Source organism: Talpa europaea (genome assembly GCF_964194135.1).
Source record: "Talpa europaea genome assembly, chromosome: 9".
Lineage (NCBI taxonomy): Eukaryota > Metazoa > Chordata > Mammalia > Eulipotyphla > Talpidae > Talpa > Talpa europaea.
In genome coordinates this window covers 11946206-11974121 of record NC_140076.1, presented here as the reverse complement: position 1 = coordinate 11974121, position 27916 = coordinate 11946206, and the positions used below count along the sequence as shown (strand labels likewise).

General features: G+C 49.5%; 1 protein-coding gene across 1 annotated transcript; it reads right to left on the bottom strand.

Annotated features, from left to right (window-relative positions):
- Positions 1-9602: 9602 nt before the first annotated feature.
- LOC311177863 (proproteinase E-like) lies at positions 9603-17239 on the bottom strand (the record flags this gene model as incomplete). The annotated part of the gene is made up of 8 exons (XM_084244101.1): positions 9603-9650; positions 11952-12143; positions 12758-12900; positions 13225-13361; positions 14541-14675; positions 14792-14889; positions 16179-16264; positions 17200-17239. The coding sequence occupies 8 exons, from the start codon at positions 17237-17239 to the stop codon at positions 9603-9605; spliced, it is 879 nt and encodes a 292-aa protein (XP_084100227.1).
- Between the last annotated feature and the right edge of the window lie 10677 nt (positions 17240-27916).

Sequence of the window (27916 nt, the reverse complement as noted above, 5' to 3'; positions counted from 1 at the left end):
CCTAACAAGACAGCACAAAAATTCCTTCTGGAATTCATGGTCCCAAAAAATAGAGCTGCCTCATCAAAGAGAGGTCCAGAAATAGGTTTTGATTGATTCTTATAATAACTAACTAAAGGAAAACTCAAAGAAAACCAAGGTTCAGACTTCCCCTAAAGGAAAGCTCAAAGAAAACCAAGGTTCAGACTAACTAAAGGAAAGCTCAAAGAAAACCAGGGTTCAGACTTCCCCTGGCTGCAGTTGGATCTTGCTCCAGAGACCTCTGGCTACTTCTCACACGTAGGCTGAGCAAGCAGCAGGCAGCAAGACTTAGCCAGTGATTCTGATCCCAGGCTGATATCTCTGTACCCGATCTCTGAGCTCCTCGGGGATAACAGCCTGGAATTGCTCCTGCACTAGCATTTCCACGATCTGTTCCTTTGTGTGGTTGTCAGGTCTCAGCCACTGTCCAGCAAGCTCCTGGAGATGTCGCAGCACATCCCTTGGCCCCGCTGAGTCCTCATAGTGGAACTTCCTGAATCTTTGCCTGGAGGCCACAGGGTTGGGAGGATTCCTTTGTGGAATGGTGTCAAGGTCTTCAACAGAGTCATCATCCAGGTTCTCTGGTGGAACCTGGACCTGGGAAGCCGCTATTAGGACAACTTCTGGCTCTTCAGCCACCATCTCATTTGGTGGTGACCTTATCTGATCATCCTGGACTTCTCTATCTCCTTGTGCCTCTGGGTACCGGTCAGTCTCCATTGTGTGCCTCTGAAAAGGATGTCTCAGACTCCTAGGAAGAGAATAGTCAGAGTCAGCAAAAAGAGACCACAAAAGCTGCTAAAACCACCTTGATTTTCATGGATCTGCTCCAAAGCCATGTTCCATCAGCTTTCCAAACTTAATAGCATTTAATAAAACCACTAGAAATTCTTTTTTTGTTTTCCTCTTCTTGGGTCAATTGCCACAACTGAGAAAATCTATCAATGGCTTACCATAATGAAAAATGCAGATTCTCCAACTGCAAAGAATGAAGAATGCTGGCTTTGCTAGCTAGAATTTCTTTCCTCCATGTATTTTACATTAAAACAAAAAATTATACATGCACATGACATGTGGCAGGGAGCTATTAAAGTATGGTTATTTGTTTCCTCCAACCATTTTGTCCATTTGCTAAAATAGAGAAGAAAAAGCCTGTTCGTTTACATCTACTCTGCCAGCTTTTCTCCTCCCTTCCATCTCTTTCATGATGATGAAAGCACAGTAAGTATTAAAAGGTACCATAGGAGGTACCATAGGTACCATACCATCAGGGCAGAGCCTAAACCTAAAAAAGAAAAAGTTTCTATGTTAGGATTAAAGCTTCTTAGATGCGCCGTAGACTTCCAACTCCTTGGCTGCTTCACAGCTCCAGGATTAGCAAACCAGCTGCAACAGGAGGATGGGGGTTACAAGCCAATACCTGTAAAATGCCAGGGGAAAAAAAAGGCTTTGCTACATTTGGGTTAGGGCTCCAGTCCACAAGAGGGGTTATTTATAGGAAAATCACATCCCATATTAGTTTATTTTTTTAAAAGACTTTCATTTTCACATTAGGGAATGTCCAAAGGGTGCAACCCTTATGATAGTCACTGCTCAAGATTCTCATTAACTCCCCTCCCCCAAGAACTAATTAATCTCTCCCTAGTCTATAGAGCAGAAGTGCTGACATTTAAAATCCCTCCCACCCCAGAGAGTCTCTCAAATCTGTTTCCAGGGTAACAACTGACAGAGGCCAACAATCGCCAACCAACCTGACCAGTTGCCAGCACTGACTTCTCAGTTCCTTGTCACCATTTCTCTAAAGATTCCTCAACCCATTTTCTAGGAGTCTACAACTGACTTTAGATCGGGTATTCTTGGAGTACACTGATTCTTCTCGTGTTTGTGTTTTGATTCGATCAACAGTGTGTGCTCATCCCCACAAGCAAGTTAATAACCGAGGGTGCCAAGAAGGTCAACAGCAAAATATTCCCCAAACTCAGGAGGACTTCAGATAAAAAGGAAATATTTAGTCAAGGAAAGATTGGTTGAAGCATTGTGGAAAAGCAAAATCTTGGGAACAACCTAAATGAGCACTAACAGGGACATGATTATTAAACAAAGTCTTATCAGCCACTCAGTGAACCACTGTGCAGCGTTGTAAAGAATGAAATTGGCCTGTGAGTACAATTACCCATATCGCCATATGACCAAGGAGCAGGGCAATCAGTGCAGTAGGATCCCATGAGGAAATTGATAATACATACGCATAAGTTATATGACCTGGTCTGGTCACAAATGCCTGAAAGGTTATCAAAGAAAAATACTTTGTATTTCCTTTTGAGAGGCAGGAGCAGTAGAAGAAAACATTTTCTTTCTGTATTGTTTTCTTTTTAAAAAGATGTATCTTTATTTCTGCATACAAGATTTGGGGTGCAGGCCAGAAGTGTGGGGGGGTGAAAGGATTCCCCAGAGACAGAGTGGGGAGCAGAACAGGAGGATCTACTGAAATACACTGCTAAGAGGAGCAGCAGGGGAGACAGGAGAGGTCTGCTGGGCCATGTGGGTTACCTCCCTGGCCGGGGATCTAACTCAGGCCACAGTGACTGTTGACAGCTTGATGGCGCTGAGACTTTAAACTCTGCACCATCAGGGAGGTCCTCTGCATTGTTTTCTGTCTACACACGCAGTACTTTCACTACAACTCAAGAGGTTCTTGAGAAATCTTTTCAGGCTTTCCCCTCCTGCCCCAAACCTTTCTGAGTGGAAAACCCCTAACCTACTTAGGAAAACACCCTTTTATCCTTTTAGCGCCCAGCTCAGGAGGTCTTTACAATCTCAGGTCTCAACAATGGTGGACTGTCAGCAGGCTGGCTCTCAAGGCTGTCCCTGCAAGGAGCTGGCCGGTGCAGCACCCAGCTTATAAATCCTAGCCACTCATTTTCACAGGACCACCTGCCAGACAACGCTCACCGGCACCAGTTAATAACTCCACTTGACTGAGCACTTATTTCCTAGATGACACTGTGTTGAGCACTTTACATTTCCTCTACGTGGTCCTCTCGGCCACTGCGGTGCAGCCCTTGCTGCGGCTCTGCTGCCCCGCCGTCTAGACTGTGCACAGCCACCGCTGTATCTGTGGAATCTTCCGGGCCAGGCATTCCGCAGCAGCCGCTACCCCTCACCCCAACCTCCCCGGCCCCCAGCAGGGCAGTCAGTCACCTCCATTCACTGGCAAGCAAACTGAGGCTCAGACAGGGACTTGCCCAAGGTCACAGGGCTGGTGGCGGCGGGACCACTCAGCCCAGCACAGAGTCCTCGGCGTCCGGGAGGGGAGCTGAGCCCGACTCCTCCCACGCCCTGGGCGCGGCTCAGAGGCCGTCGGGCCGGAAAATGCCCGCCTAGGGCTTGAGGGCCGGGCTCCCCACGCGAGCTGCTGCCCGCAGGCCCCCCGGGCGGAGCCTCCCGGCTCCCCACAGACCCAGCGGGGGCGGGGGGGGGGCGTTCACCTGCGCGGGCGCCGCCTCGGCGTGGGGGCCGCCCGCGCGGAGACCCGGACCCCCGCGCGCCTCCGTGAGAGGAAAACCAGGCCGGCGCGGCGCTCGGAGCCGCCGCCGGAAGCGGAAGCCGCGCCCCGCCCGGAAGCGGGAAGTGGAGGGGAAGCGAGGGGAAGAGAGGGGGGGCGAGGGGGGGCGAGGGGGGCGAGGGGGGGCAGGCGAGAGGCCGTCGCGCTAGGCCCGGGCGCTGCGCGGCCGCCTGTGATTTAACCGTTTCGGGACTCTGCGTCCTTCCTGCCGTGGGGGGCCGTGGGGGCAGCCCGGCGGCCTTTCCGCTTCGGGAAAGTTCTTTTTGTCTTTGGCCAGTTGCGAAATGGAAGCGGATGAAGCGGGAACTGAGAGCGTCCAGGAGGCTGGAGGCGGGTCAGCGCCCCGCCCTGAGCTGACGCCCTCGCGCCTCCGCGCCGCCCAGGGGGAGCAGCTGGAACCGAAGCTCGGCTGGCTGCTGCCCGCAGGCCGGGCTGGGTGGGGCCCGTTGGAATCGCTCCAGATGAGCAGCGTCACCGCCAATAAGTAGCCGTGCCTCGGTGTACCCGGGTAGAAGTGAGCCTGTGGGAGCGTGGCAGTCTGCCCAGGGGAGGCTCCGTGTGTGGAGGAAGTTAAAGCCTAGCCCGGGTGCCTCTCCCGCGACCTTCCCGTGCGGAGGAACTGCAGTTTACAGTCACACTGAGCTGCTTTTGTTACACGGCAGGGAGGGGGCACCCCAGACCCCCCCAACCGGCCTGCTCTAGATAGGTTCTGACATCTGCTGCAGCAACACAAAACATATGAGACTTTCATGGGAAGGAACTTTAATGCAATTAGGAAACAATACAGAAAAGGCAAAGAATATAGTTTCTAAATCAAGCACCCAGAGTGACCCGTCCCCTCCTGGGTAAACGTCCATCCCAATGGGATTGGCCCAGAGCAAGGCCCCAAAGCCTGCCTCAAGTCTAAAGCATCTTCCAGTGGGAACCCACAGAAAAGGGTCAGAAACAACCAGACAAGTCTGGAGGGAAGAGCAAAATCAAGATAAAAACCGCCATTGTCACCTCGCCTCGGGTGTCTCACCCTCATCTGTGTCAACCAGTCCACCACCAAAAGGCAAGCGCAGTTTCTTCTCACGTGTCTCTGCTCCACGTGCCTCCTCCAGGTCTCCTGGCTCTCCATCCTGCTTCCTTCCTCAGTTTTCCTCTGCAGCTTCTTCTCTCCCTGCTCAGCTCCAGGAACCTGGAACCTCCCCCTTTCCTGGGGACCACCCTGTTACACTTTGAGTCTAGGTTTCTTCTTAGTCTGGGCACAGAGGTTAAATAGCACAGTCTGAAGAGGCGTGCAGAGATGCTTCCAAGGCATCCCTCCCACCTCGCTCTTAACCCTAAGGAGAAGGTAGCTGATTGTTAGGAAGAGGTGGTCGGATGGCTCTTCCCACTCTTTCCAAATGGCCTATCCAAATGGAATAGCTAGGGAATTAAAAGGCACCCTAAAACCCCTTTGCTGGGTTATTCTTGCAGAATCAGTGTCCCTGGGGAAGGGAAAATGTGCCCTTTGTCTGAACTCTCACTGCTGACAAGTAAACTTCTGGATGATTAGTTACACCCGCTGGTGGTGAAGGAGCCAGAGCGCCTCTGTATGACCCGCCACCCACCTACATCCCCAGTGATGGTGGGCCTTTACCTCACCAACTCCTGTAAAGGAGTTGTCATATTTCACCTTTTCTCAGCCTTGGCTTCCCCATCTGTAGAAACAGAGGGACTAGATAAGGACTTCCAGTTGTCTTTTTTTTTTTTTTAAAGACTTATTTATGCATATAAGAACTGGAGTGTAGGTCAGAGGTGTAGGGGAGTGAGAGGATTCAGAGACAGAGTGGGGAGCAGAGCAGGCGGGTTGACTGAAATACACTGCTGAGGGGAGCAGCAGGTGAGACAGAAGTCTGCTGCACATGTGGGTCAGCTCCCAGGTCAAGGATAGAACTCATGGTGCAGTGGCTGCTTATAGCTTGCTAGCTCCGAGATTTTAACCCCTGTGCCACCAGGGAGGCTCTGCAGTTGTCTTTTCACTCCCAATTCTTGGTTTCCTCTCATACTGTGAGGTATGGGGGAAGGGTACTTTGGATCCCAGAGCAACTCCAATTGTATAGGTTTATAAATGCATTTGAAAAGTACACGCACTGTGTCTCTACCTAGGATTGTGTCATTCAGGATAACATTTGAACTTTGTACTTTGCCCTACCTCAGTTCATATCCTAACCCTCCTCTTTCTGCTCCAGGTGCACTGATCTTTTAGTTACTTTGCAAACATTAACAGGCAAGCTTGTGTGCACCACTGCTGCTGATGTCTGCTTTTAGTGCTTTTTCCTGAGATCTGTCCAGATTACAGCTCAAAGCCTGGTTCTGTCCGTCAGAGCAGTCTTTGCTGCCTCCCCTCTAAAGACATGCACCCAGCCCCTTCATAGACTGTTACCTATTTTGTAATGACCTGTTTAGTTTCTGTCTCATCCACTAGAAACAGGGTTCCCAAGGCCAACTGTCCTGTCACCACCTTGTCTCCAGGACCTAAAACTGAGTGTAGCTGAATGAACATTTCTTGAAGGAATCAATGAGCGAATGAACGAAAAGAGAAGACTGGAATTTTATGATAAAGCCAATCTGATAGAGACTCCCAGGGACACAGGTGTAGTTTAACAAAGTTAGGTTATTAACTTGATGCAGCAAGGGGAACTACACCCAGAGTATCTCAGCATAACAAAGGAAGGAACAGGCATATCATAGGATTTAGGGGCAGGGTGGAATTTAGGTGAAACTGAAATGAAGCAGTGTTGATAGACTCAAAGCAAACCTGGCTGGGTGGCCAGAGGTTAACATCTGGATTGTGCTGATAAATGAACTCATAGTCCTATTTCCTTGGACACTACCAAGTTAAGATAAATACAAACGATTGTGCCTCAAACCCCTTATCTGACACCCTGCATCTGGATTGGTAATCCCGACAGCTTCTCTGTGTCAAATTTGGTTCCAACTCACTAGACAAGAGGGGGACGTTCTGTTCTCACTGGCATAATCTCAAGCAACAACATTTCTGACACTCTGATCTAGCACTATCTCTTTTTGTTAAGGGACAAAACAAATCCACAGATTCATGTTTACTGGAATTCCCTGATGCCTCAATCATCTAGATGTGAGCACCATGGAGAGTTCTATCCTAGTGTGACCCCAGCTCCCAAACGTCACATCACTCTGGTCCTCCATTAGACCCCTGGTCAAGTTTTCTTTCCCACTGGGCCTGTACCTGTCAGCTTCCCAGCTTACTGAGAGCCCTGCCCAAGTTTAGGTCATTTTCCTTTGCCCTGTGTCTGGCACAGAGTACCAGTTGGTGCTCAGTCCCTGTCTATTGAAGCTGACTGTTGATAGATTTTCTAAATGGGGGGGAAAAAGGGGGAAGTGGAAGGACACAACAAAATAATAACAGCTGTAAGATAGATATGTGGATAATTTCCAAAAAATCGCAAAGTGGAAGTTTCTAAACTATGGGTAATTAAAAAAATCTTTCCCCAAAAGACTAATGAATACAAAGTAAAAATCAAAATCAACAAGCAACTATAAACCAGAGACACACTACAGCGGGGGGTGGGGGGGGTGGGGGGGGCAGGGAGAGGAAGGATTAGGGTCAAAATAAGGGGGGTGCAATTGTATGGGGAATATAACCAAAATGAAAATGCATATATTGTGCAAAAATGAAAAATGATGTAAGAATTATATAAAATAAAATATTTAAAAATTTTAAAAAATTAAAAAAAATCTTTCCCAAAGTGGAAATCTCTAAAATATAGCCAACAATGTTCTGAAACAGGAAGAGAGAGTGGAATTGTGGGGCTAACCCACATGGTGCAGCCGACCTCTCCTGTCTCGTCCACTGCTCCCCTCAGCAGTGTATTTCAATAGATCTGCCTGTTGTGCTCCCAACTCTGTCTCTGGTGAATCCTCTCACCACCACCCCGACCTCTGGTCTACACCCCAGTTCTTGTATGCATGAATAAAGAAATAAATCTTTTGGGCCTCCCCGGTGATGCAGCAGTTGAGCGCTGGGTTGTGAAGCTGCCTGCAACCTCTGCTGCGCCGGTTCGCTCCCCGGCTGCTCCCCAGCCACCTGAGGAGGGTCCCGCATGGCGCACAGACCTCTCCTGCCGCCCTCTGCTCCCCTCAGCAGTATACTTCAGTCCTTCTGCCTGCTCTGCTCCCCGCTCTGGCTCTGGTGAATTCTCTCACCCTCCCGCGCTTCTGACTGTACCCAGTGCTTGTATGTATGTATGTATAAATCAATCAATCAATCAATAAATAAATCTTTAAAAAAATAAATCTTTTAAAAAATTGTGTGATTAAAAAGAGCATTCAATGCTGATATTTTATACTTTTAAAAGGAGAATTAAAGTATTAACATTGTGCTTTTTCAAAAAGTACATTGATCTTCATGATGTAGAAAGAAAAAAATTGTTGACATTGACACTAATTATTACTCAAAACATTAAAATTGGGCCTCCCTGGTGGTACAGCGGTTGAGCTCTGGGTTACGAGGCTGCCCGCGGCCTCTGCAGTGCCGGTTCGATCCCCGGCTGCTCCCGGCCACCAGAGGAGGGTCCCACATGGCGCGCAGACCTCTCCTGCTGCCCGCTGCTCCCCTCAGCAGTGTACCTCGGTCCTTCTGCTTGTTCTGCTCCCTGCTCTGGCTCTGGTGAATTCTCTCACCCTCCCGTGCTTCTGACTGTACCCAGTGCTTGTATAAATAAATAAATAAATCTTAAAAAAAAAAAAAAGACCATGCAGCTTTCATTTAAAAAAAAAAAAATTATTGACTCTAAGGTTGAATTGTTAAGACTTGGAAATGTTGTTTGTTTGTTTAAAAAAAAAAAACTGAATTGTTGGCACTTTTAGGCAAGATTTCCTAACTCTTTGATGTCCAGGTGTGGTGAAAAGGGGGTCACAGCAGTTCTCGGCCTCTCCTGAAGCTGGATGGAGCTCCCCTGAGGGCCCAGTGTCCAGCCAGAGGATAGAATTTTACAGGTTTGACTGCTCTTTATCCTAAAACTGTTTTGGGAAAATCATTTAAGGCCCTTTCCTGACCCATTGAGAAGAAGTAGATACTCAACTTTTGTAGCCCTACTGTGCCTCGGGAACACTTGACAGTTACACATGTCAGTAGGCCTGTCTTACCCAATACAAATGATTAACATGTGCTTCCAGAATTCTCTCATTTCTCCCCCAAAACCCCATGAGACGGAGGTCTCTGCTCTGCTTGACTCAGTTCCTTCGTTATCTCTCATTCTGGCCTTGCCAGACCCTTTTTTGGGCTTTTGTAAATGCTGGAGTGGGGGCAAGTCCTGGAGGGGAGTTTTGTGGGGGAAGGTTGAGATTCCAGGGGTGGTTTTAGAAGACAAATGTGGGGCAGATGCATTGTGGGAGGATGGTGGATGGAAAAAGGAAATAAAAAGGGAATTTTAAACAGTATTGTTGATATAATCACTTTGGGGAGCCATTTGGCAATTAGTAAAGTTGAAAATGTGCCCACACTCCCACTCAGCAATTCCATTTCTTGGAAAATACCCTAGGGACACTCTCACAGATGTTCACCTGGAGATATGTCCAAGGATGTTCATTAAAGTACTATTTGAAATCGCAAAAAAAAATTGGCTCTGATGTGAATGTCCTTTAATAAGGAGAAAAGAATAAATAACCAGTGTAATTGTGCAAATGGATTCTATGTAGTACTAGCAGCAATGAACTAGGGATATGTAAATTAGCATGGATAATCTTCAAAAGCAAAATATTGGGTGAAAGTAGCAAGTTGTAGAATAATCCTGCAGCAGGAAGCCACATATGTATTTTTTAGAAATCCAAAACAATGTAATATATTGTTGATGGATATTTATATATGTGATAAAAACATACAATCATGGAATTGAAGGATAAACGCCAAACTCATTTAATCAGTTAGGACAGACTAGGTCCACGCTGCTGTAACAAACTTTCAAAATCTTAGTGCCTTTTAAAAAGAGCTTACATTCATCACTGGGGGTCAGTGGAAGCTGTGCTCCACATCTCCTCTGTCCAGGTCCAAGCTGACCTGTTGTCATGGGAGAGGGAAAGCGAGCTCAGCAAATCACGCTGTCATATACAGCTTCCCCTTGGCCAAAGCAGCCATGTGGCCAAATTCAACATCAAGGGAGCAGGCAGGAGCTATTCCATATTATCTTCCCCAAAGGAAAAGCAGTAATATTGGGTGGATAGCCCCACAGACATAATGTTGACCTCTGGGGAGAGTGCAAAGGGCCCTCCACCTTAACTATAGTTAATATTTTAGAAAACAGCAGGCGAAAATGTGGTGGTTGTTCATCCTGGAGGGATGCAGAACACATGGGTGTTCTTTTTGTTGTTGCTGTTTTTTTTTAAGAATGAAGAACTTTGTTTTTATTTTAAGATATATTTATTTATTTATGCATACAAGAACTGGGTACAGGCCAGAGGTGCAGGGGTGAGAGGATTCACCAGAGACAGAGTGGGGAACAGAACAGGCGGTTCTACTGAAATCCATTGCCGAAGGGAGCAGCGGGTGAGACAGAAGAGCTCTGCTGTGCCATGTGCTGCAGTGGCTGCCAATAGCTTCATAGTGCTGACACTTAATCCCTTATGCCACCAGGGAGGCCCGTTGTTATTTTTTTAAGCTTTCCAAAACTAAACATAATTTTGAAAGGGATGGGACACAATTAATATTAAAAATTTAATGAACATGACTGGTCTGGGGCATGCTTGCTCGCATGGTATTTAGGAGAATGTGAGTAGAGCAATTCTGCTGTTTGCATATTGCTTCTGGGGGCACAGCTGCAGTCTTTTGGACAACATCTCACTGGGCTCCGACCTTGTGATCGGCACTATGTGGACATCTGCGTGTGTGTCTGCTGCCTCCTGCAGCAAGGGGCTCCCCAAAGTTGACCTACTCTCCTCTGCATTCCCAGCCCTGATCTTTCTATAAAGAAGGTGTCTTGTGAATGTTAAGTGCGTGACTCTGCTGTGCTTATTTCTATCTAAATAAGAAGCCATTTCAGGGCAGAAACCATAATTGTCATCCTCCCGAGCCCTCTTCAGGAACCAGGAATGAAATACTTGTCGAATGAATGACTGCAACCCTCCTCCCCAGCCCATTAATGGAAACAGAAAACACTGGCCCTTGAGCCTCCCAAGGGGCTGGCAAGGTCCATTTTTCTAAAGATTCCACCATATTTTGTGTCTGCACTGAGAAGCCAATCGGGGGAGGTGAGATAAACTAAGGTGAGCCACGCCCCGGGATGCTCCGGTCTTAGCACTGAAATTCCTGTGTCCCAGGAAAATTCTCAGTCCCAAGCAACTGGGGTGATTGGTTACCCCATAGCACTCCCTTCTCTCTGGGTCGCCCCTCTTTCTCATCTTCGTATGAGAGGGTTGGATCAGGTCTCATCTCTACAAATCAGATATAAAATTTCAGAAATAGCTGGAGGGGGAGAAATGAGTCAGAGAAGGAAGAAAGACTTGAGTTGGGATTTTCTAAGAGATCTTTATTTTTTGCAAAGAATGTGAATTGGCACTGCCATCCAGGCCTTGGTTCTAGTTGTTTGCCATGATCTGAAAAAAGAAAGGTGGGGGGGAACCCCAGAATAGTTTAGTTGGGAGCACAGGTTCTGAAGCCAGATAGAACTATGTTCAATTCCCAACCCTGTCACTCGTTACTCTGTGACCCTGGGAGCGTGACTGGACCTCTCAGAGCCTCAGCTTCCTCATTTCTGTATAGTGGGGGTAGTGATAGTCCTTACCTCATGGTGGTTTTTTGTTTGTTTTTTAAAGATTCATTTATTTATGCATACAAGAACTGGGGTCTAGGCCAGACGTGTGGGGAATGGGAGGATTCACCAGAGACAGAGAGGGGAGCAGAACAGGTGATCTATGGAAATGCACTGCTGCGTGGAGCAGCGGGCGACACAGGAGAGGTCTGCTGTGCCCTGTGGGTAGCTCCCTGGCCAGGGATCCAGCTCAGGCCGCAGTGGCTGGCAATAGCTTGATAGCGCTGTGTTTTTTAACCCCTGTGCCACCAAGGAGGCCCCTCATGGCATTTTTCCATTAAACTATTTACTAAGGCTTCAGCTCACTGCTGGGCACATGTTCAGCTTATCACGGGTGGCTATTACCATGTGAATATTATTTCTCCCTGACCACTCATCCCCTGATGAGGCATGCAGCTAGAGTTCAAAGCTCTACCCAGAAGCCACAAAAGTTCTTGGGGCTGTGCTATAGCAGAAAACACCCCCAAATTCCTTGGAACATCCAAGGGCCACGTCACTGCTGATATTGTAGCAACGTCAGGATCTGCCCTCGGGCAACTCTCAAAAGTCAGCACCTGGAGCGCCCCCCACCCGCAGCCTGCCAGCCTGCTTACCTCCTCGATCCAGTCGTTGAAAGCAGACACACGTGTGAACACGGTGGGCTTCTTGCGGGTGTTGCAGCCCCAGGCAGAGACAAAGCTGGTTACGCCATGGACCTGCCAGCTGCCGTCTGCGGCCTGGCAGTTGAGGGGTCCTCCAGAGTCACCCTGGAATCATCAGAGAGCGGTAGGGGACTGAGCCATGTCTGAGCTTTAAGGAGTTGGTTCTGATTTGGGGGACTTCAGAAACTCCCCATCTAACTGGACCTCTCAGCTTCATTGTGCCTGTGTGATGGGGAAGAATGTCTGTCTTACAGGGTAGGATCTTGTGAGAATTAAGTGAAATGATAGATAGGGTCTTAGCACAATGCTTAGCAGAGAGGAAGCGATCAATAAATGGTGGTTCCCATTGCTGCTACCATTATTAGTATTATTATTCAACCTCATAATACAATGACACACATGTTAATTATAATTGTATATATGATTTTAACTTCAGGGCCACAGAGTTGAAGGTGACTTTAGAGATCATGGTGTCACTATCCCTTGCTATGCCCATGGGGAGGCCTGAGGACCAGGGACAGCCTCTTGCCCCAGGTCCCATCATTGTGTGAGATGGAACTAAATGTGGGGTCCTGACTCCCGGGCCAGGACAGGGGTTCTCGACCAAGCTGACTTCCTCCAAGTCCTGCCTTTCTTGAGGCTGAATGTGGCCAGCAGGCAAGATACTTCTCTGCAGAGCAACTCTGGCCCCTGCACCACCCCCGCAGGTGAGAACTCACGTTGCAGCCAGAGCGGATGTCCCCGCCAGCGCACACCATGGTGTTCTTCACAGTGCTGCCCCACCAGTCCCACTGGGAGCAGTGTTCATGGTCCACCACGGGCAGCAGAGCCTGCTGCAGCTTGTCAGGGAGTGGCCCACCAGCTGTGAGGACAGAGAGCACTGAGGGGGTGTACTGGGGGTACAGGGCTTAGACTGGAGTCAGGGAGTCAGAGCTGGGAGTTCCAGAATGGGCTGGGGGTGGGGGATTGAGGCAGGCAACTCTTCTGGCCTGATAGGGTTATAGGGTCCTGCCTGCATTGTCCCCCATAATGACCCTGATTGCACGCATTCACGCATTCACGCTAGGGGGGGAAGGTGGCACTGGAGGAGGAATGGGAGAAAGTGCAAGGGCTCCCTCCACCCCAGCTCCCCAGAGCCTGCCTTCCTGCCCACTGTCCCTGAGCTAGCTGGAGGGTCAGCACGTACTGTAGAGACGGCCCCAGCCACTGATGTAGCAGGGAGCCTCGTTGGGCAGGATGTCGCCAGCAGGAGGGATGCAGGCAAGCTGGACGGTGTCTCGGAGCTGGGCGCTGCGTGACAGCTTGACAAGGGCGATGTCATTGCTGGGGAGGAGGGAAGAGTCACCTGGGAGCCTGGTGCTCCAGACCAAGCCCCACCTCCCAGCTTTGCTCCAGATAGTCCTCCCCTTCGATGCCCCTGCTTCTCCTGTTCCTTCCAAATCCTACACATTCTCACTGCAAGGAAACTTTAGGAAGCCCTCCAGACTCTTCTGACCTTGGCCTTTATACACTTCAGTCGATGAACCCACAGAATCGATGAACCCACAGTTTTCCGGGTCCCACTCCAGGATTCTGATGCAGCAAGGCTGGGCTGACACCCAAGGATTCCCATTTCTTTCTTTCTTTTTCTTTTTTTTTTTTTTTTTGGTGGGACCCTCGCCAGTGGCCGGGGATCGAACTGGCGCTGCAGAGGCTGCGGGCAGCCTCGCAACCCAGCGCTCAACCGCTGCGCCACCAGGGGAGGCCCGGATTCCCATTTCTAATGAGCTTCCAGGTAAGGCCAACACTGCTGGCCTGGGGACCACACTTTGGGAACCATTGCTCTCTATCTTCATGTGTCTGCTTGTCATTCAAGTCACTGCACCTAAGTCTGATTTTTCTCTCCACTTAACCCTGGAGCCCTGTGAGGATGGGGCAGGACCTTGATAAGCACCTGACCCTGTTTAAGGGTTCTGCACGCTTCTTAGGCCCTCTCATCAGAAAAGTGCTGAGTCACCCAGATAGACCATTTGCATATGCTGGAGAGGCTTAAAAGGCCCATAACTGTTCTCCTCCGTAAGGGTTGCCCTCTTGACCTTCACAACCACCCAGGAACCCCCTAAGGGTCACCCTTGACTAAGGATGAAACTGAGCCCCAGAGAAGGGCAGTGACTTGCCCAGGCCACACTGCGACTTAGTGCTGGAGCCAAATTCAGCCCATTGCTCCTCCTTCTGCCCACAGTGCCGTGAATCCAGGATGCACTGGGTGAATAGCTGTTGAATGGAGGAACTCTAGGGTTGGAATGGGGGGTGCCAGAGGAGTCCTGGCTTCTGATGTGAATAGCCAAGTGGTCTGGGGGGGCTGCCTGCCCCTCCCTGATGGTCTTTAAAGGCTCTGCTGACTCAAAGCCTTACTGTGTGGGACCAGGCCCCACTGTCCCTGGGAGTCTCTGGGAATCAGCTTTGGGTCACAGAAGGACCATCAGAGAAGTTCCTGGGCCCCAGACCTGAGAGTTCACTCACCCGCAGGCCACGCAGTTTGGATTCCAGAGGGGGTGCACAAAGATTTCGTTGGAGTTGACGGGGATCACCTGCTCGGGGCCCTCTTCCTCAGCCCGGTTGTACTCGCCCAGCACGACCTGGTAGGTGAGGGAGCTCCTGCCGGGGTGGGTGAAGTCAATCAGGCCTTGACTGGCCTCTCTCCCTCCCTCCCAGTCACCCACCGCCCTGGCCAGGGTCTCATGCAGGGGACAGGGGCAAGTGAAAGCACTCACGAGATGCAATGGCCAGCGGTCATGACCCAGTTAGGGGCAATGAGGCTGCCACCGCAAGTGTGGTGGAAGGCTCCATTCTTCTCATACTGCAGGGAAACCTGATGGCCAGGGAGGGAAGACTCTGAGTGGTTTGGGCCCCACATGGAGGGGTGCCACCGTGACTGTGTAGGCTGTGCCCTATATAACTCTAGAGGGCATCATTCATGCAGAAAAGAATGGCACTCCCTAGATTGAGCAGTGCCCAACCTGTGCAACTGTTCAGTGGCTCTGTCACTCTCCCCTTGGGATCACATTCTGACTTTCCAAGGCCCTTCAACTGCCAGTCCTAGTACCTCTCCGGGACCCCAACATTCTCTGTCTTGTAGGAGATCTCCAGGCCTTCTGCCTTTTGAGAGCCCCCAAGGCCCTCAGCTTTATCAGGTCTCCAGTTCTTCTGAATCAGTTCTTTCAAGGTCTCTTGGACTTGAGGCACCAGCCTTCATATCCTCTGTCTCTCTTCTCACATTATCCTCTGTCTCTCATCTCACTTCCTACATATTCTGATTTCCAAAAGTTCCCTTTAAACCAAGGGTTTGCAAACCATAGCCTATGCGTTGAATCTGGGCCTATGATCTTTGCACGTAAGATTTTAGAACCAAGCCACACTCAGTCACTACATCCTCTGTCTCTGCTTTCATGGTACAAGGACAGATTTAGGTCATTGCAATAGAAAACATGTGGCTGATGAAGGTTAAAATACTTACTCTCTAGTCCTTAATAGCACAAATCAGCTAACCCCTGCTCTATCCCAATAGCATCCAATAGAATTTTCTATGATAATGGGAATGTCCTTTATCTTTGCTATCCAATATGGTAGCTACTAACCCCATGTAGCTACTGAGCATTTGAAATGTAGCCAGCATTAAGCAACTGAATTTTAACATTATTTAATTTTAATTAATTTAAATTTAAACAGGTACACATGGCTAGAGGCTCCTCTGTGAATGCAAGTCTATTCCTCTGTTCATCCCCCCACTGACCTCTGTAAAGCCCCCCATCCCTTTATTTCTCTCAGACCTTATAGCCTTGTTACATATTCAAGAAGTCTAGAAATGAATCCCCCCAAATCTTCCTCCCTGATCACAGTGGCTGCAATTTCACTATTAGTGCACCAATCCCTTGAGTAAAGCATGGCCATCTTTCCAGATTCCCCTTTTAATTTGCAAGTAGCCTCGTGAGAAGCAGAAATTGAATGGGCAAAACTTCTCGGTGAAGTAACTTGTCCAAGGGTTTCCTGAACTTTGGAAGCTAAAGTGGATGCCGGAAAGAAAGCAGTGGGGTCAAAATGGGGCGTGTTGTCATCAGAATGTGGGGTTCAGAGCCTGTGGTGAGGAACAGTCACTCTTACCTGCCAGGGCCAGCTGTAGGGGATAGCATCCTCGCCATTGACCACGCGGGCTGCGGGGTTGATGCTAGGTCGGCCACAGGCCGAGACTGGAAGAGAGAGTAGAGGTGCCAATCAGTCAGAGGGTCCCCAAAAGGAAAGAAGGGGCCAGTCCCAGCCAGAACCCCAACTGCTGTGTGACCTTGTGCCAGTCACTCCCCCCCCTTCTCTGATCCTGGGGAACCACATATGAACAGTCAGCATTCGGATGAGAGCCGGGGGTCCCCAGAGTCCCAGGAGTCAGGGGTGGGGAGGACCTTGGCCTCCTGCCACAGCAGGATTGAAGGGGCTGATGGCTTAGAATGGTTCCTGGTGCTGCAGGAGCCCCGGAGAAGTGATAGCCCCTTCCCGAAGAGTGGAGCCTGGAGAAAGACGGCCTGGGTTCTAAGTGCAGCTCTGCCCCTCCCCGAGGATGGGTTACTTTACTTCTCCCTACGTCAGTTTCCCTATCTGTAAAATGGGGATGATAATAGGACTGACCTCCCAGAGCTGCTGTATCACATGAGATAACCTAAGAAAAAATCCTTAGTGTCATATCCAGCATATAGTAAGCACTTGACAAATGCTATCTGTTAGCATTATCAGCCAAGAAAGCTGCTTGGAAGAGGCAGAACGTAATATGGCAGAGAGACCTGGAAAAGGCCAGACCACAGGCTATGGAGCAGGGTAGGAAGAGTCTGAGAGGGGAGTCAGAGTGTAAAGCAGAGGAGCAGAAATGCCAGCCCCAGCAGGCTAACCACAGAGCCCATCCCATCAAGGATGCCCACCACAGCCTTCTGAGTCTTCCTGCCTCTTTCTTCGGCCAGCCCAGCCACAGCTCTCCCTCCATTCTCCTGCCAGCACCAAGCTGGAACTGCCAACATCATGCCCCAGTTACAAGCTGAGACCCTCCCATGCAACCAGGTGTTGGGTTCACAAGACCCAGGTGGATGGCATTTTAGGGGCTCCTGATGCAGTCCAGCACAGACACAGGTTGGGGTCTTACCGAGGCCCACAAACAGGAGAGAGCTCAGCAGTCGAATCATCGTGGGGTTTGAGGTGATAGGAAAGACGGGCAAAGTCTGGGGCTTTAATAGAGGACAGAAAGTGGGGGGAGGACATGGTGGGCTGGGTCTCATTCCCAGAGCAGGTGGTTGGAAAGTCAGGTTTCCCATAGTCCAAGGTCATGGCCTCCTCCCACTTCAGATGGGAGCGTGACAACCAATGGCATGGCCCAGGGTTGCTTCCAACGTGTGGCTGCACAGGTGGCATTGAATGGCCAACTGATAACGGGGGGGTAGAAGGAAAATACACATCAGAACGAGCCCGCCTCTGCTGGGAAGAACATGGGCTCTGGAGCTGGCCAGACCTGGGTTCGGATCGGGCCTGTGACCTTGGGCACCTGGTAGAACCTCTCCATGCCTTGACTTCTCATCTCTCGTGGGATTGATGTTAGTACCCACCTCAATAAAAAGGTTTTTTTTTTTTTCTAAAGATTTATTTATTTACACATACAAGAACAGAGGTATAGGCGTGAGGGGTGAGAGGATTCACTAGAGACAGAGTGGGGAACAGAAAGGCAGATTGACTGAAATACACTGCAAAGGGGAGCAGCAGGCGAGACAGGAGAGGTCTGCTATGCCATGTGGGTAACTCCCTGCCCGGGGATCGAACTTATGCTGCAGTAGCTGTGGACAGCTTCATAAGTTGTGTCTTAACCCCTTGCGCCACCAGGGAGGCACAATAAAAAGATTTTTATTAAGGACTTTCTCTATATCAGGCTGCTCTAGTGGTGCAGTTGTGACCAAGACAAGTTGTCCCCACACCCCTGGAGCTCAAGTCTAGTAGGTGGACAATGACAATCAACAAGAATAAAGAAAGGCTGTTTCTGAATATGGTGGAAGCCGCTATGAAAAGAGTAAATCAGCGGTGACTGGTTGGGAATGAGTTATTCATTGATGGGGGAAGCAGAGAGAGTGACATTTGGGCTGAGGAAGTAGTGTTTGTTGAGTCCGAAGGGCTAAACAGGAGCCAGTAGTGGGAAGTCCTGTAGGAAAAGCACCCCGGCTTTTGGACAGCAAGTGCAAAGGTCTAGAAGCTGAATGGGCTTGGCTTATTCAAGGAGAGGAGGCCGGTGTGGCTGGAGACAGTATTCGATCTGGCTGGGTGGGGAGTTGTGGAAGATGAGGCCAAAGAAGAGTTGACTCCTGGAGCTGAATTCACCAGGCAGTTCCACCCCTAGGCAGGTCCACCCGTGTCGACCCTGTGAAAAAATCTTGCACCTCTGCCCAGGAGTCAGCAATAACCTAAAAGCCACTCGAATGGCTTTTAGGAAAAAGGAAAGATATGTGTGATATATTCACATGTTGGAATATGCCAAAAAAACGAATCTCAATGCTTTGCCATAAGGTAGGTAATTCCTAGGAATACCAATTAAGAAAAAAGATCCCCAGGGTCCTCCCTGGTGGTGCAAGAGGTTAAGATGCAGCACTATGAAGCTATCCACAGCCACTGCAGCACAAGTTCGATCCCCGGCCAGGGAGCTGATCTACATGGCACAGCAGACGTCTCCTGTCTCACCCGCTGCTCCCCTCAGCAGTGTATTTCAGTAGATTTGCCTGTTCTGTTCCCCATTCTGTCTCTGGTGTATCCTCTGATTCCCCATACCTCTGGCCTGCACCCCAGTTCTTGTATGTGTAAATAAATAAATCCTTAAAAAAAAAAAAAAGAAAAGAAAAAAGATCCCCAGAAGATCAAAATGCCATTTAGTACTTTTCCATAGCATTAGAACAACTGACCATCTGAAAACACACAAATCGGAGAATAAACTGCATAAAAAGGGGGACAAAGCATGATGGACATAGGATTCTAGACAATGGGGAGTTCAAGTTTGGGGTGGGAGCAAGGGGCTGGGGTAGATGTTGCTAGAAGTTCCAGCTTTGTATTGGGAGATTTTGGGGTTTTGTTTTGGCTTTACTGAAGGTTAATTTACATATAATAAAATTTACCAGTTTTAATTTTAAAATCAATCCATTCTGACAACATATACAATGGTGTAGCCTCCACCACAATCAGGATATGGAACATTTTCGTTATGCCAGAATTTTCCCTCTGTCCTGCTCATGTTCTGTCCCATCCCACACCTGGAATTCGTCAGGCAGTCATCTGTTTCCTGACACTCTAGTTGCCTCTTCTAGATTTTTTTTTAGATTTATTTTATTTATTTATGCATACAAGAACTCGGGTGTAGGCCAGAGGTGCGAAGGGGGTTGAGAGGATTCACCAGAGACAGAGTGGGAAGCAGAACAGGTGGATCTACTGAAACACACTGCTGAGGGGAGCAGGTGTGAGGGTGAGACAGGAGAGGTCTGCTGCGCCACATGGGTTAATTCATGGCACAGTGGCTGGTGATAGACTTTAACCCCTATGACACTAGGAAGGCCCCACCTCTTCCAGAATCTTTAGGTACAAATGGAAGCAATCAATATGCATCTCATGGACCTGGGTGTCTTTGACTTAGCACCATGCTTTTGAGCTCACTGTGTCATTATATTGAATGTGGTTTTGAAGGTGCCACTACATCACTGGAATAACCATATGTGGCAATAAATAAAAGTGGCCCATGGGTAGGCTAATGATACCTGAAACAATGAGAGTATGTCATGGACTGAAGATTATGATTAATCCAATCCTGTTACCTGAAATTCAAAGAGAGAGAAATGGAATTGGGTCAGACCCTGTAGCACTTCTTTGCAAGTCAGGGTAAGGAGGACTTGAGTCTTTATTCTAAGCATAAGGAGAAAATCATTTTGGGGTGAGGAGGTGATGGCAAGAGGTGATTAAGTAGGAGAAGAAGAACCTGGGGTCTCATTTCTACTTTCCAAATACCTCTTCCTGGGTGCCCCTGGAGGATTATGGGGGAGTATCTCCTGCTGGAGCTATTCCATTCACCTGGGCAGGGGGTGGGGGCTTGGCCTGGAGTAGCAGAGGTGGAAATGGAAAGATTTGGGTGGGACAGGGTATGCTGAGGAGCTCAAGCAGTACCTGGGGTCACCTCTGTGACATGTGCCACATAGCACCTGGCACAAAATCAGTGATGCCAATTCACAGAAATTTGTAGAAAAGACTTCGCAGGTCCAGGCTGGAAACAGCCTGGAAGCCCAGGGCTGACATTTTGTTAGTGCTTGTAGATATTGCTGGCCAAGGGCACCTGGCTCTGTGGGATTCCTGTCACTTTCCACACCCAGTGCTCTTAGACCTGCTCCCTCCTTCCTGCTGGGGTCCTGGCCTCCTATAGAGTCCTTCTCTGGGGCTACTACAGTTTGGAGGCATGGGAGGGGGGTCATGGACTCCTAAGGATGGCATGGCAGGCATGGGCTGGGTAGGTTTTCTTTTAGGAGGGTACCCCCTCCTGTTGCACCCACAGTGACATCTGTTCCTCCAATAGCCTGGGCCCGTGGAAAGTGTGTGGACACAACAGAAGCAGCTGTGAAAATCCTTCAAACTGGGATAAAAATAACCATGCCCTCCCTCACCCCCTGTTCCCTGTGGGCCTGGACTTGTTTATTTGTACAGCTTTGAAGCTCAGAATCTTTTCCCTAGATCCTGGGATGAGGAAGAAAGAGGGAGGGGCTGGAGGACCTGGCCAGGAGGGGAGTGGGGCGCAGATACGCCCAGATTCCACTGCAGAAAGCCTGAAACAGATTAAAAGATGATCTAATCTGTCTCCTCTATCTGACAGATAGAGGATTTAAGACCCAGAGAACAGCCAGGACTAACTCAGGACTCCTTCTTGGCCTGGCAGAGGGTGACCCAAAGGTGCAGCCAAGGGCCATGCTCCCTCCCCCAGCCCCACTGAATAAGTACCCCCCAGCCTTTGTACCCCCCAGCCTTTATCCAGGTGACCTTGAACAGGTCCCAGCCTGTCTGTTAGCTCTGTAGCTAGCCATGTGACCACCCCTTATTGGTCCCAAGGGAGATGGATGACACCACGCCCCCCACCCCCATCTCAATCCCTGTTGGGCAGCCTCACTCCCAAGGCCTGAGGGTAGAAACTGCCAGTTGTGCTACTTGTTGATTGGCTTTCTGGGGTCTTCTGGCTGAGGAGCAGCTGGAGCACAATCCCAAAAGATGAACTATTCCCAAGACCTGGGAAGAGGGAGCTGTTCAGGGAAGCTGGAGGGGCCAGAACTCAGGCAGACCTCAGCCTGAAGCAAAGCAAGCTATTTTCTGAATGGGAGAGAGGTTGGGAGGAGGAGGGAGAGTAAGAGAATTAAGTGGTAGGTCTTGGGAGCAACGGGAAGGTGGGGCAGCTAGAGAGCCTTTTTCTTAGAAGAGGAGGAATATCCCCATTATTTATTATTTATTATTTATTTATTATTTCTAGTTTCCACCAATGAGATGTTCCATGAGGACAAGAACTTTCTCTTCTTTACCTTTGAATTTCCATCATCCAGGGCAGGCCTGGCACACAGCAGCTACTCAACAATATACATGTTACTCTAAAAGAGGAGCTAATGAATGGATGGAGCTAAAAGAGTCCTCCTGCATCAAGTTACACTTGACCCTGACCTTCACAAAGGGCACATCTGAAGCCCATCTGCTCTACGTGTCCAGAGAAGCTCAGCAGCAGTGTCAGATGGTGGTTCTGAGGAGCAGCATTCTAGAAGATATTAATAGATATTCTGCATGAATGACTACACTAGAATGGAGCCCTGTGAGGCAGGGATTTGTCTGCTATGGTCATTGTTGTGGCCTCAGCTCTCAGAGCAGAGTGCCTTTGGGCACTCAGTTAAGAATCAAAGGTCAAATGAGATCAGGAAATTTGAAAGCAAGCAAAGTGCGAATGGTTCTTTCCTGCAGGACTTCTCAGAGCCTTTATGGTGCCAACATTCACTGTGTATCTGTGTATCAGAGTGATGTCAACCCAGGAAATGGCTTGTTGCCCTGTAGATCCCCAGCTGCCAAACCCATCCTTGCTCTCTCAGATGGGACAGCCCACCGCAGGCATGGAAAGGAGACCCAGGATCAGGCCAGTGCCCCATTAGCCCTTTAGTGGCACCAAAAAGTCACAGAGGGCACCCAGGGCTGAGACAGCATGCCAATGGCTCTTGGCCCAAGGACGTCACCGCCTCAGTGGGAACCCATGGAGATTGCTGGGCAGCGGCACTGGGGAGGGATCGGGCCAGAGATAACTTCTTCCCACAGCCAGTGCCATACCTCCTAGGCTGGGGGGAGGGTAGGGCAAACCCCCACCCCAAGACTGCCGTGGGGGATGGTGGGGAAGGAGAGGCTGGAGGTGTAACCTTCCCCCTCTTATTCCGCTGCCCTCCTAACACATGCACTTGCAACAGATATTTGCTGAACACCTCCTACTGGAGTCCAGGCACTGCCCAGTGACCAGGGACCCTTCTGTGAGACAAACCCTCCTGAGCTCCTAGCCAGCAGGGGGCGAGAGACCCAAATGAGGTAGACATTTCTTCCCCTCTTATGTCACGGTCCAAGCTGGCATCTCAACTTTGCCCTGAGAAGTCAGCTGCTCTTTCTATGCCTCATCCAAAGCATGTCTTAGGAGTTCAAATTCAGTTGTGTCCTCGCCCCCCCATTCTTATGTTGAAGTCCTAACCTGCAGACCTCAGACTGTAAGCTTATTGGACATAGGGTCATGCAGATGTAATTATCAGTTAAAATGAGACCATTAAGCTGCACCCTAATCCAATAAGACTGGTGTCCTTATAGATAGGGGGAATTTAGATAGAGAGACATGGGGAGGGGAGCTCTCCCAGCCCAGGAGAGGGACCGGGGACAGATCCTCCTCCAGCACCCTTGGAAGGAACCAATTCCCCTGCACCTTGCTTTCAGAGTTTTAACCTCTAACTATGAGAGAATATATTTTTAAGGAACCCAGTTTGTGGCTCTAGGAAAAATACCGCACCCCAGCTACTTCACCACACCCACATTCCAGACAAAGGGCAAGCTTTATCTCTAAGCACCCAACCTGGAATCTGCATACAACTGCTGACATGGGTTTGCAGCCTCGCCTGAGTGCCTGGAGGACCAGGAAATGCCCCCAGCAAAAGGGAAATGCCTCTTAGCCTGGGAGAGAGGAGAATGGGTGTTGGGGGTGGCTCTGTGGCTACTGGTCTCTGACAGCAAGTACCACAAGCGTTTTTGGATGCAAGCAGCAGGAAGCCCTGTCTAGGTGAACAATCAAAAATTGTAGCCAAGCACTGGGATTGACTTCAAGTCGCTCCCCACTCCCTTGGCCCAATAGTGATGGCACCTGGAGGAACCTGAGGTGGAAATCCCGTGGGAGGGAGCAGAGAGACGGCACTGGAGACCTCTGTGGGGCAGGCTTCTCGGAGCAAGGGCAGGCCTTTGGAGGGTCTTCAGCAAGAGAACAACGTGATCAGCTTAAGTTTTCAGACTCTCTCTCTCTGACTGCTGAGAGGAAAATAGTTCAAACAGGAGGCGGAATACTATCGGAGAACTAGTGAGATTCTACAGAGATTGTCCAGGTAACCAGGGCAGGGGCAATGGAAAAGCAAATGGGCTGAGGACGAGAGAGGTGCTCCAGGAAGATGAAGCCTAGGACCCAGAGTGTATTCAGGGAGGCCAAGACCACACAATTCTGTGTTCTAGATACACAGGCCTGCATATATTAGGCACTCAGCAGGCCTGCACATAGCAGGCACTCACTGCGTGCAGCACACATAGACAGCCACTGCACGCACACTCAGCCCAGCTGTGCCCACAGAGGGCTAATGGGGCACTGGCCTGATCCTGGGTCTCCTTCCCATCCCTGCGGTGGGCTGTCCCATCTGAGAGAGCAAGGATGGGATCTACAAGGCAACAAGCTGGGGATCTACAAGCTGGGGATCTACAAGGCAACAAGCCATTTCCTGGGTTGACGTCACTCAGATTCACAGTGAATGGCTGGGCACATTCGGTCCTCCCCTGGCTGGCCACCACCTGTACATCACATGGACTATGCTCTTGTGGAATGGGTATTTCTAGAAGGTTGCCTGGTTTGTGTAAAGGAAGACTTTCAGCCACAAGAAATAGATGACTCCATTAAAATGTACTTAAATGTTTAGCATCCTCTCACCTAATCAGGGGGTGGGGGTGGGGCAGTTACAGCTGGCAGACTTGGCTAACATAGTGATGTCACATGGACCCAGGCTTTTGCCATCTTTGACCTCTGCCAGCCTCAGGGCACTGGCCACTTTTGCTGGGCTGCTTTCTTCCTCATCCCAGGAGCAGACCTGCAAACAAGGATGTGCATGCAGGTATGTTATTTGGGAGGTGATCCTGAGGAGCACAGGTACGGGAGCAGGGATGCAGGACAGGGAAATGACGGAAGCTGAGACCAGGCCCACTAGGTACGGCCTCAGAGCTGTTCCACCTTCGTGTGAAGAATACCTTGTGTGCACGTCAGGATTACTCATGCAGGCACATGAGTAATCAAGGGTGGTAGGGGGTGCATCTCCCAGTACCCGTGAGCACCTGCTCAGAACTGTGTCTGGCTCCCCGATTTACTTCCCTCCCCAACACACATGCCAGAGCACATACAAGTTAGAGAGCTCACCTCCTCCTCATTCAAACAAGCCAATATCTCTACCTGAGCAGGCTGAGGTTCTTGTAACAAAATACCATAGACAGAGTGACTTAAATGACAAACATTTATTTCCCGCTGTTCTGGAGGCCTGAAGTTCAATACCAAGGAGCCAGCAGACCTAGTGCCTGGTTTGCAGATGGCCGTCTTTGTGAGTCCTCACATGGAAGCGCTACTGTTTCTCCTCCTAAGGGCACTAACCCCATTCATGAGACCACCCTTGTGGCCTGGTTGCCACTCAAAGAGCCCCACCTCCCAATATCATCATCTCATGGGTTAGAATTTCAACACTGGGATTTGGGGGGGCACACCATCCACCACAATCTCTTTCACTGCTTCTTACTCTGGCCTTTGGCTTGGGTCTGACAGTCTGACAAAAACCCCCACCCCTTAGGAGCCACAAAAGAGGAACTTCTGGTGCCAGGGGAGTGAAGTAGGGGAGCCAGAGTCACTCTGTCCCCAAGTCATGCCAAGGTGCTCCAGCCCCGGATGTAATACCTTGCATTACCAGCAGGGGACGTCAGAGCTCCATGATGGTTTCTTCAGGTTTTGTTTCCTTTTCTAGCAGGTTGCCTGGTTTTGTCTCTGTGTATTTGAGGGAGAGGACAGGTCTCAGGAGTTCCTCATGGGGGTTTTGCTTATGTATGCACTCACCGCCAATTCTAGGGGCTGCATCACCCAGGCTCCTGCTGAGCCTTGGTGCCCAGTTCATGTTACATGAATGGATGAATTAATAAATGAATGGATGGATGAGTGGATGGAATGATGCATGAATGAATGAACAGCAGACAGATTAGAGTGGAACTGATGGAAAGATAGAGAAAAGTGCAAGAAAAGCATGTGGTGGGGAACAGGGAAGAATGAAGAGCTGGAATCTGCAGCCTCAGTTCTTGACCTACAGTGTCTTCTCCTAGTGCCTTCCAGTGCTGCCTGCTGCAATGTTCTCCATCTTTCTAGGCCGTAAAGCCTTCCTGAACCACCACTGGGATCAGCCCCTCTTACTTTTATGCCCCCACAGCTCTTGGGGTTGATCTGGATAAAGTATGGACAATGGAGTTAGGCAGCACAAGACTTGGTTTGAATTCCAGACATGTTGCATGTCCTTGACAAAGATACCTGCATTTTTCCAGCTGGGATAACACCCATGGCTCCCCCGCAGGGTTTGTGTGATAGGGTGACCTCACGGGAACAATGAAGAACCATAAATGTTGACCCAGCACTTGAGCATGGGGCACAGGAGGCCTGTGGGGATGGGTGCCCAGAATGGGGACAAGGAGACCCTGAGATGGGGAAGGGTCTCCTGTGAGCTTGGTGGGAGGCTCAGGTTTGAGGAGAGAGGAGGGTGATGGCCATTTATTCTGTATTGGGCTATTTCTGGCCTATGCTGTGCTGTTATCCCCTCTGTCGCCTGGGCCTTTTATAAAGCCTGTCATACAACAGCTGCAAGTCTCTCGTGATTTAGGGCACAGATGAGGAGGGAGTGGTGGCCACAGTGGGGGCCAACTCTGCTGAGAGAAGATGACAGTCACAGAAAAAGGGAATTGGCCCAGAACAGGGGATTCAGCATAAGGGGTGACAAGAGATCAGAGCTCCCTGGGCTTCCTCAGATACAGCAGGGGACTCTGAACTCCCCAAGGCACATAGAATGAAGGCTTTAGCTATTTTGCTGGATCATTGAGGAAGGGTAACCCCAGGGGGCTGAAGGGCATTGGGCCCACTTGTGTGTGGAAAAGTCTTAGCACAGTGTCTCCACTCCATAAATACTTAATCAATGGCACTTGTGACAATCCCCCCAAGGCAGCGGATGTGGTGGTTAGAGGCAGAGTGCTCGAGAGATGCATTGTGACTGTGGTAAGTTACTTCATGTCCTTCAGTTTCTAATTTGAAAAATGGATGCTGCAACCTCATGGTTATAATGAGAATAAATGAGTTAACACATGTGACTTAGCACAGTTTCATAGTCAGGGTTCTATGGAGACACTGAGCTCACAGGAAATGTCTATATCTTTGTCCATGTCCAGGCTGCTAGAGACTGGATGACTTATATAATAAACATTTCTCACTGTGCTGGAGGCTGGGATGTTTGAGAATAAGGCATGGGCAAATTGGGTGTTGATGAGATCCCACTTCCTGGGTGGTAGACATGTTTTCTCTGTTTTCTCACAGTGTTCTCCAATGGCAGAAGGTGTGAGGGACCTTCCTGGAGTATCTAATACCATTCAGGAAAGCCCCACCCTCAGGACGTACTCACCTCCCAAAGGTCCCACCTCCTAATGCTGTCATATTAGGGATTTGATTTCAACTATGAATTTAAGTGGGAGGGTCACAAACTTTCAGCCTCTAGCTATATATACTCAAGATGGATGGATGGATGGATGGATGGGTAGATAAATACTGAGAAGTTACATAATCTGCTGCCTGCGGGCTGGAGATCCAGGAAATCTAGTGCTATAGATCAAAGACCTGACAGCCATACAGCTGATGGTGTAGATTCTAGTACAAGTCTGAATTCTAAGAACCAGGAGTACAAAGAATAATTATCAGTGTCCCAGCTTAATTTGGTCAGAGAGAGAATTTACCCTTCCTCTGTCTGTCTGTTCTAGTTAGCCCTCAACAGACTGGATACTGCACATCCATATTGGGGAGAGTCACTAGCTTTACCCACCACTTCAATGCTAATCTCTACCAGCTACACCCTCAGAGACACACCCAGAGATCATGTTTAACCAGATATCTGGACATCCGGTGGCCCAGGCAAGTTGACACATAAAATCATACACAGCAACTGTAACACAGGCATTCCATATACACAGATCATTGTTATTTTTTTTTTAAGACTGATTTATTTATGCATATGAGAGCTGGGGTACAGGCCAGAGATGGGGGTGCGGGGTGAGAGGATTCACCAGAGACAGAGTGGGGAACAGAACAGGCAGATTGACCTAAGTACACTGCTGAGGGGAGCAGCGGGCGAGTCAGGAGAGGTCTGCTGCACCATGTGGGTTTCTCCCTGGCCGGCCGGGGATCGAACGCATGCTGCAGAGGCTGTGGATTGCCTCATAGTGCAGTGCTTAACCCCTTGCGCCACCAGGGAGGCCCCTTTGTTATG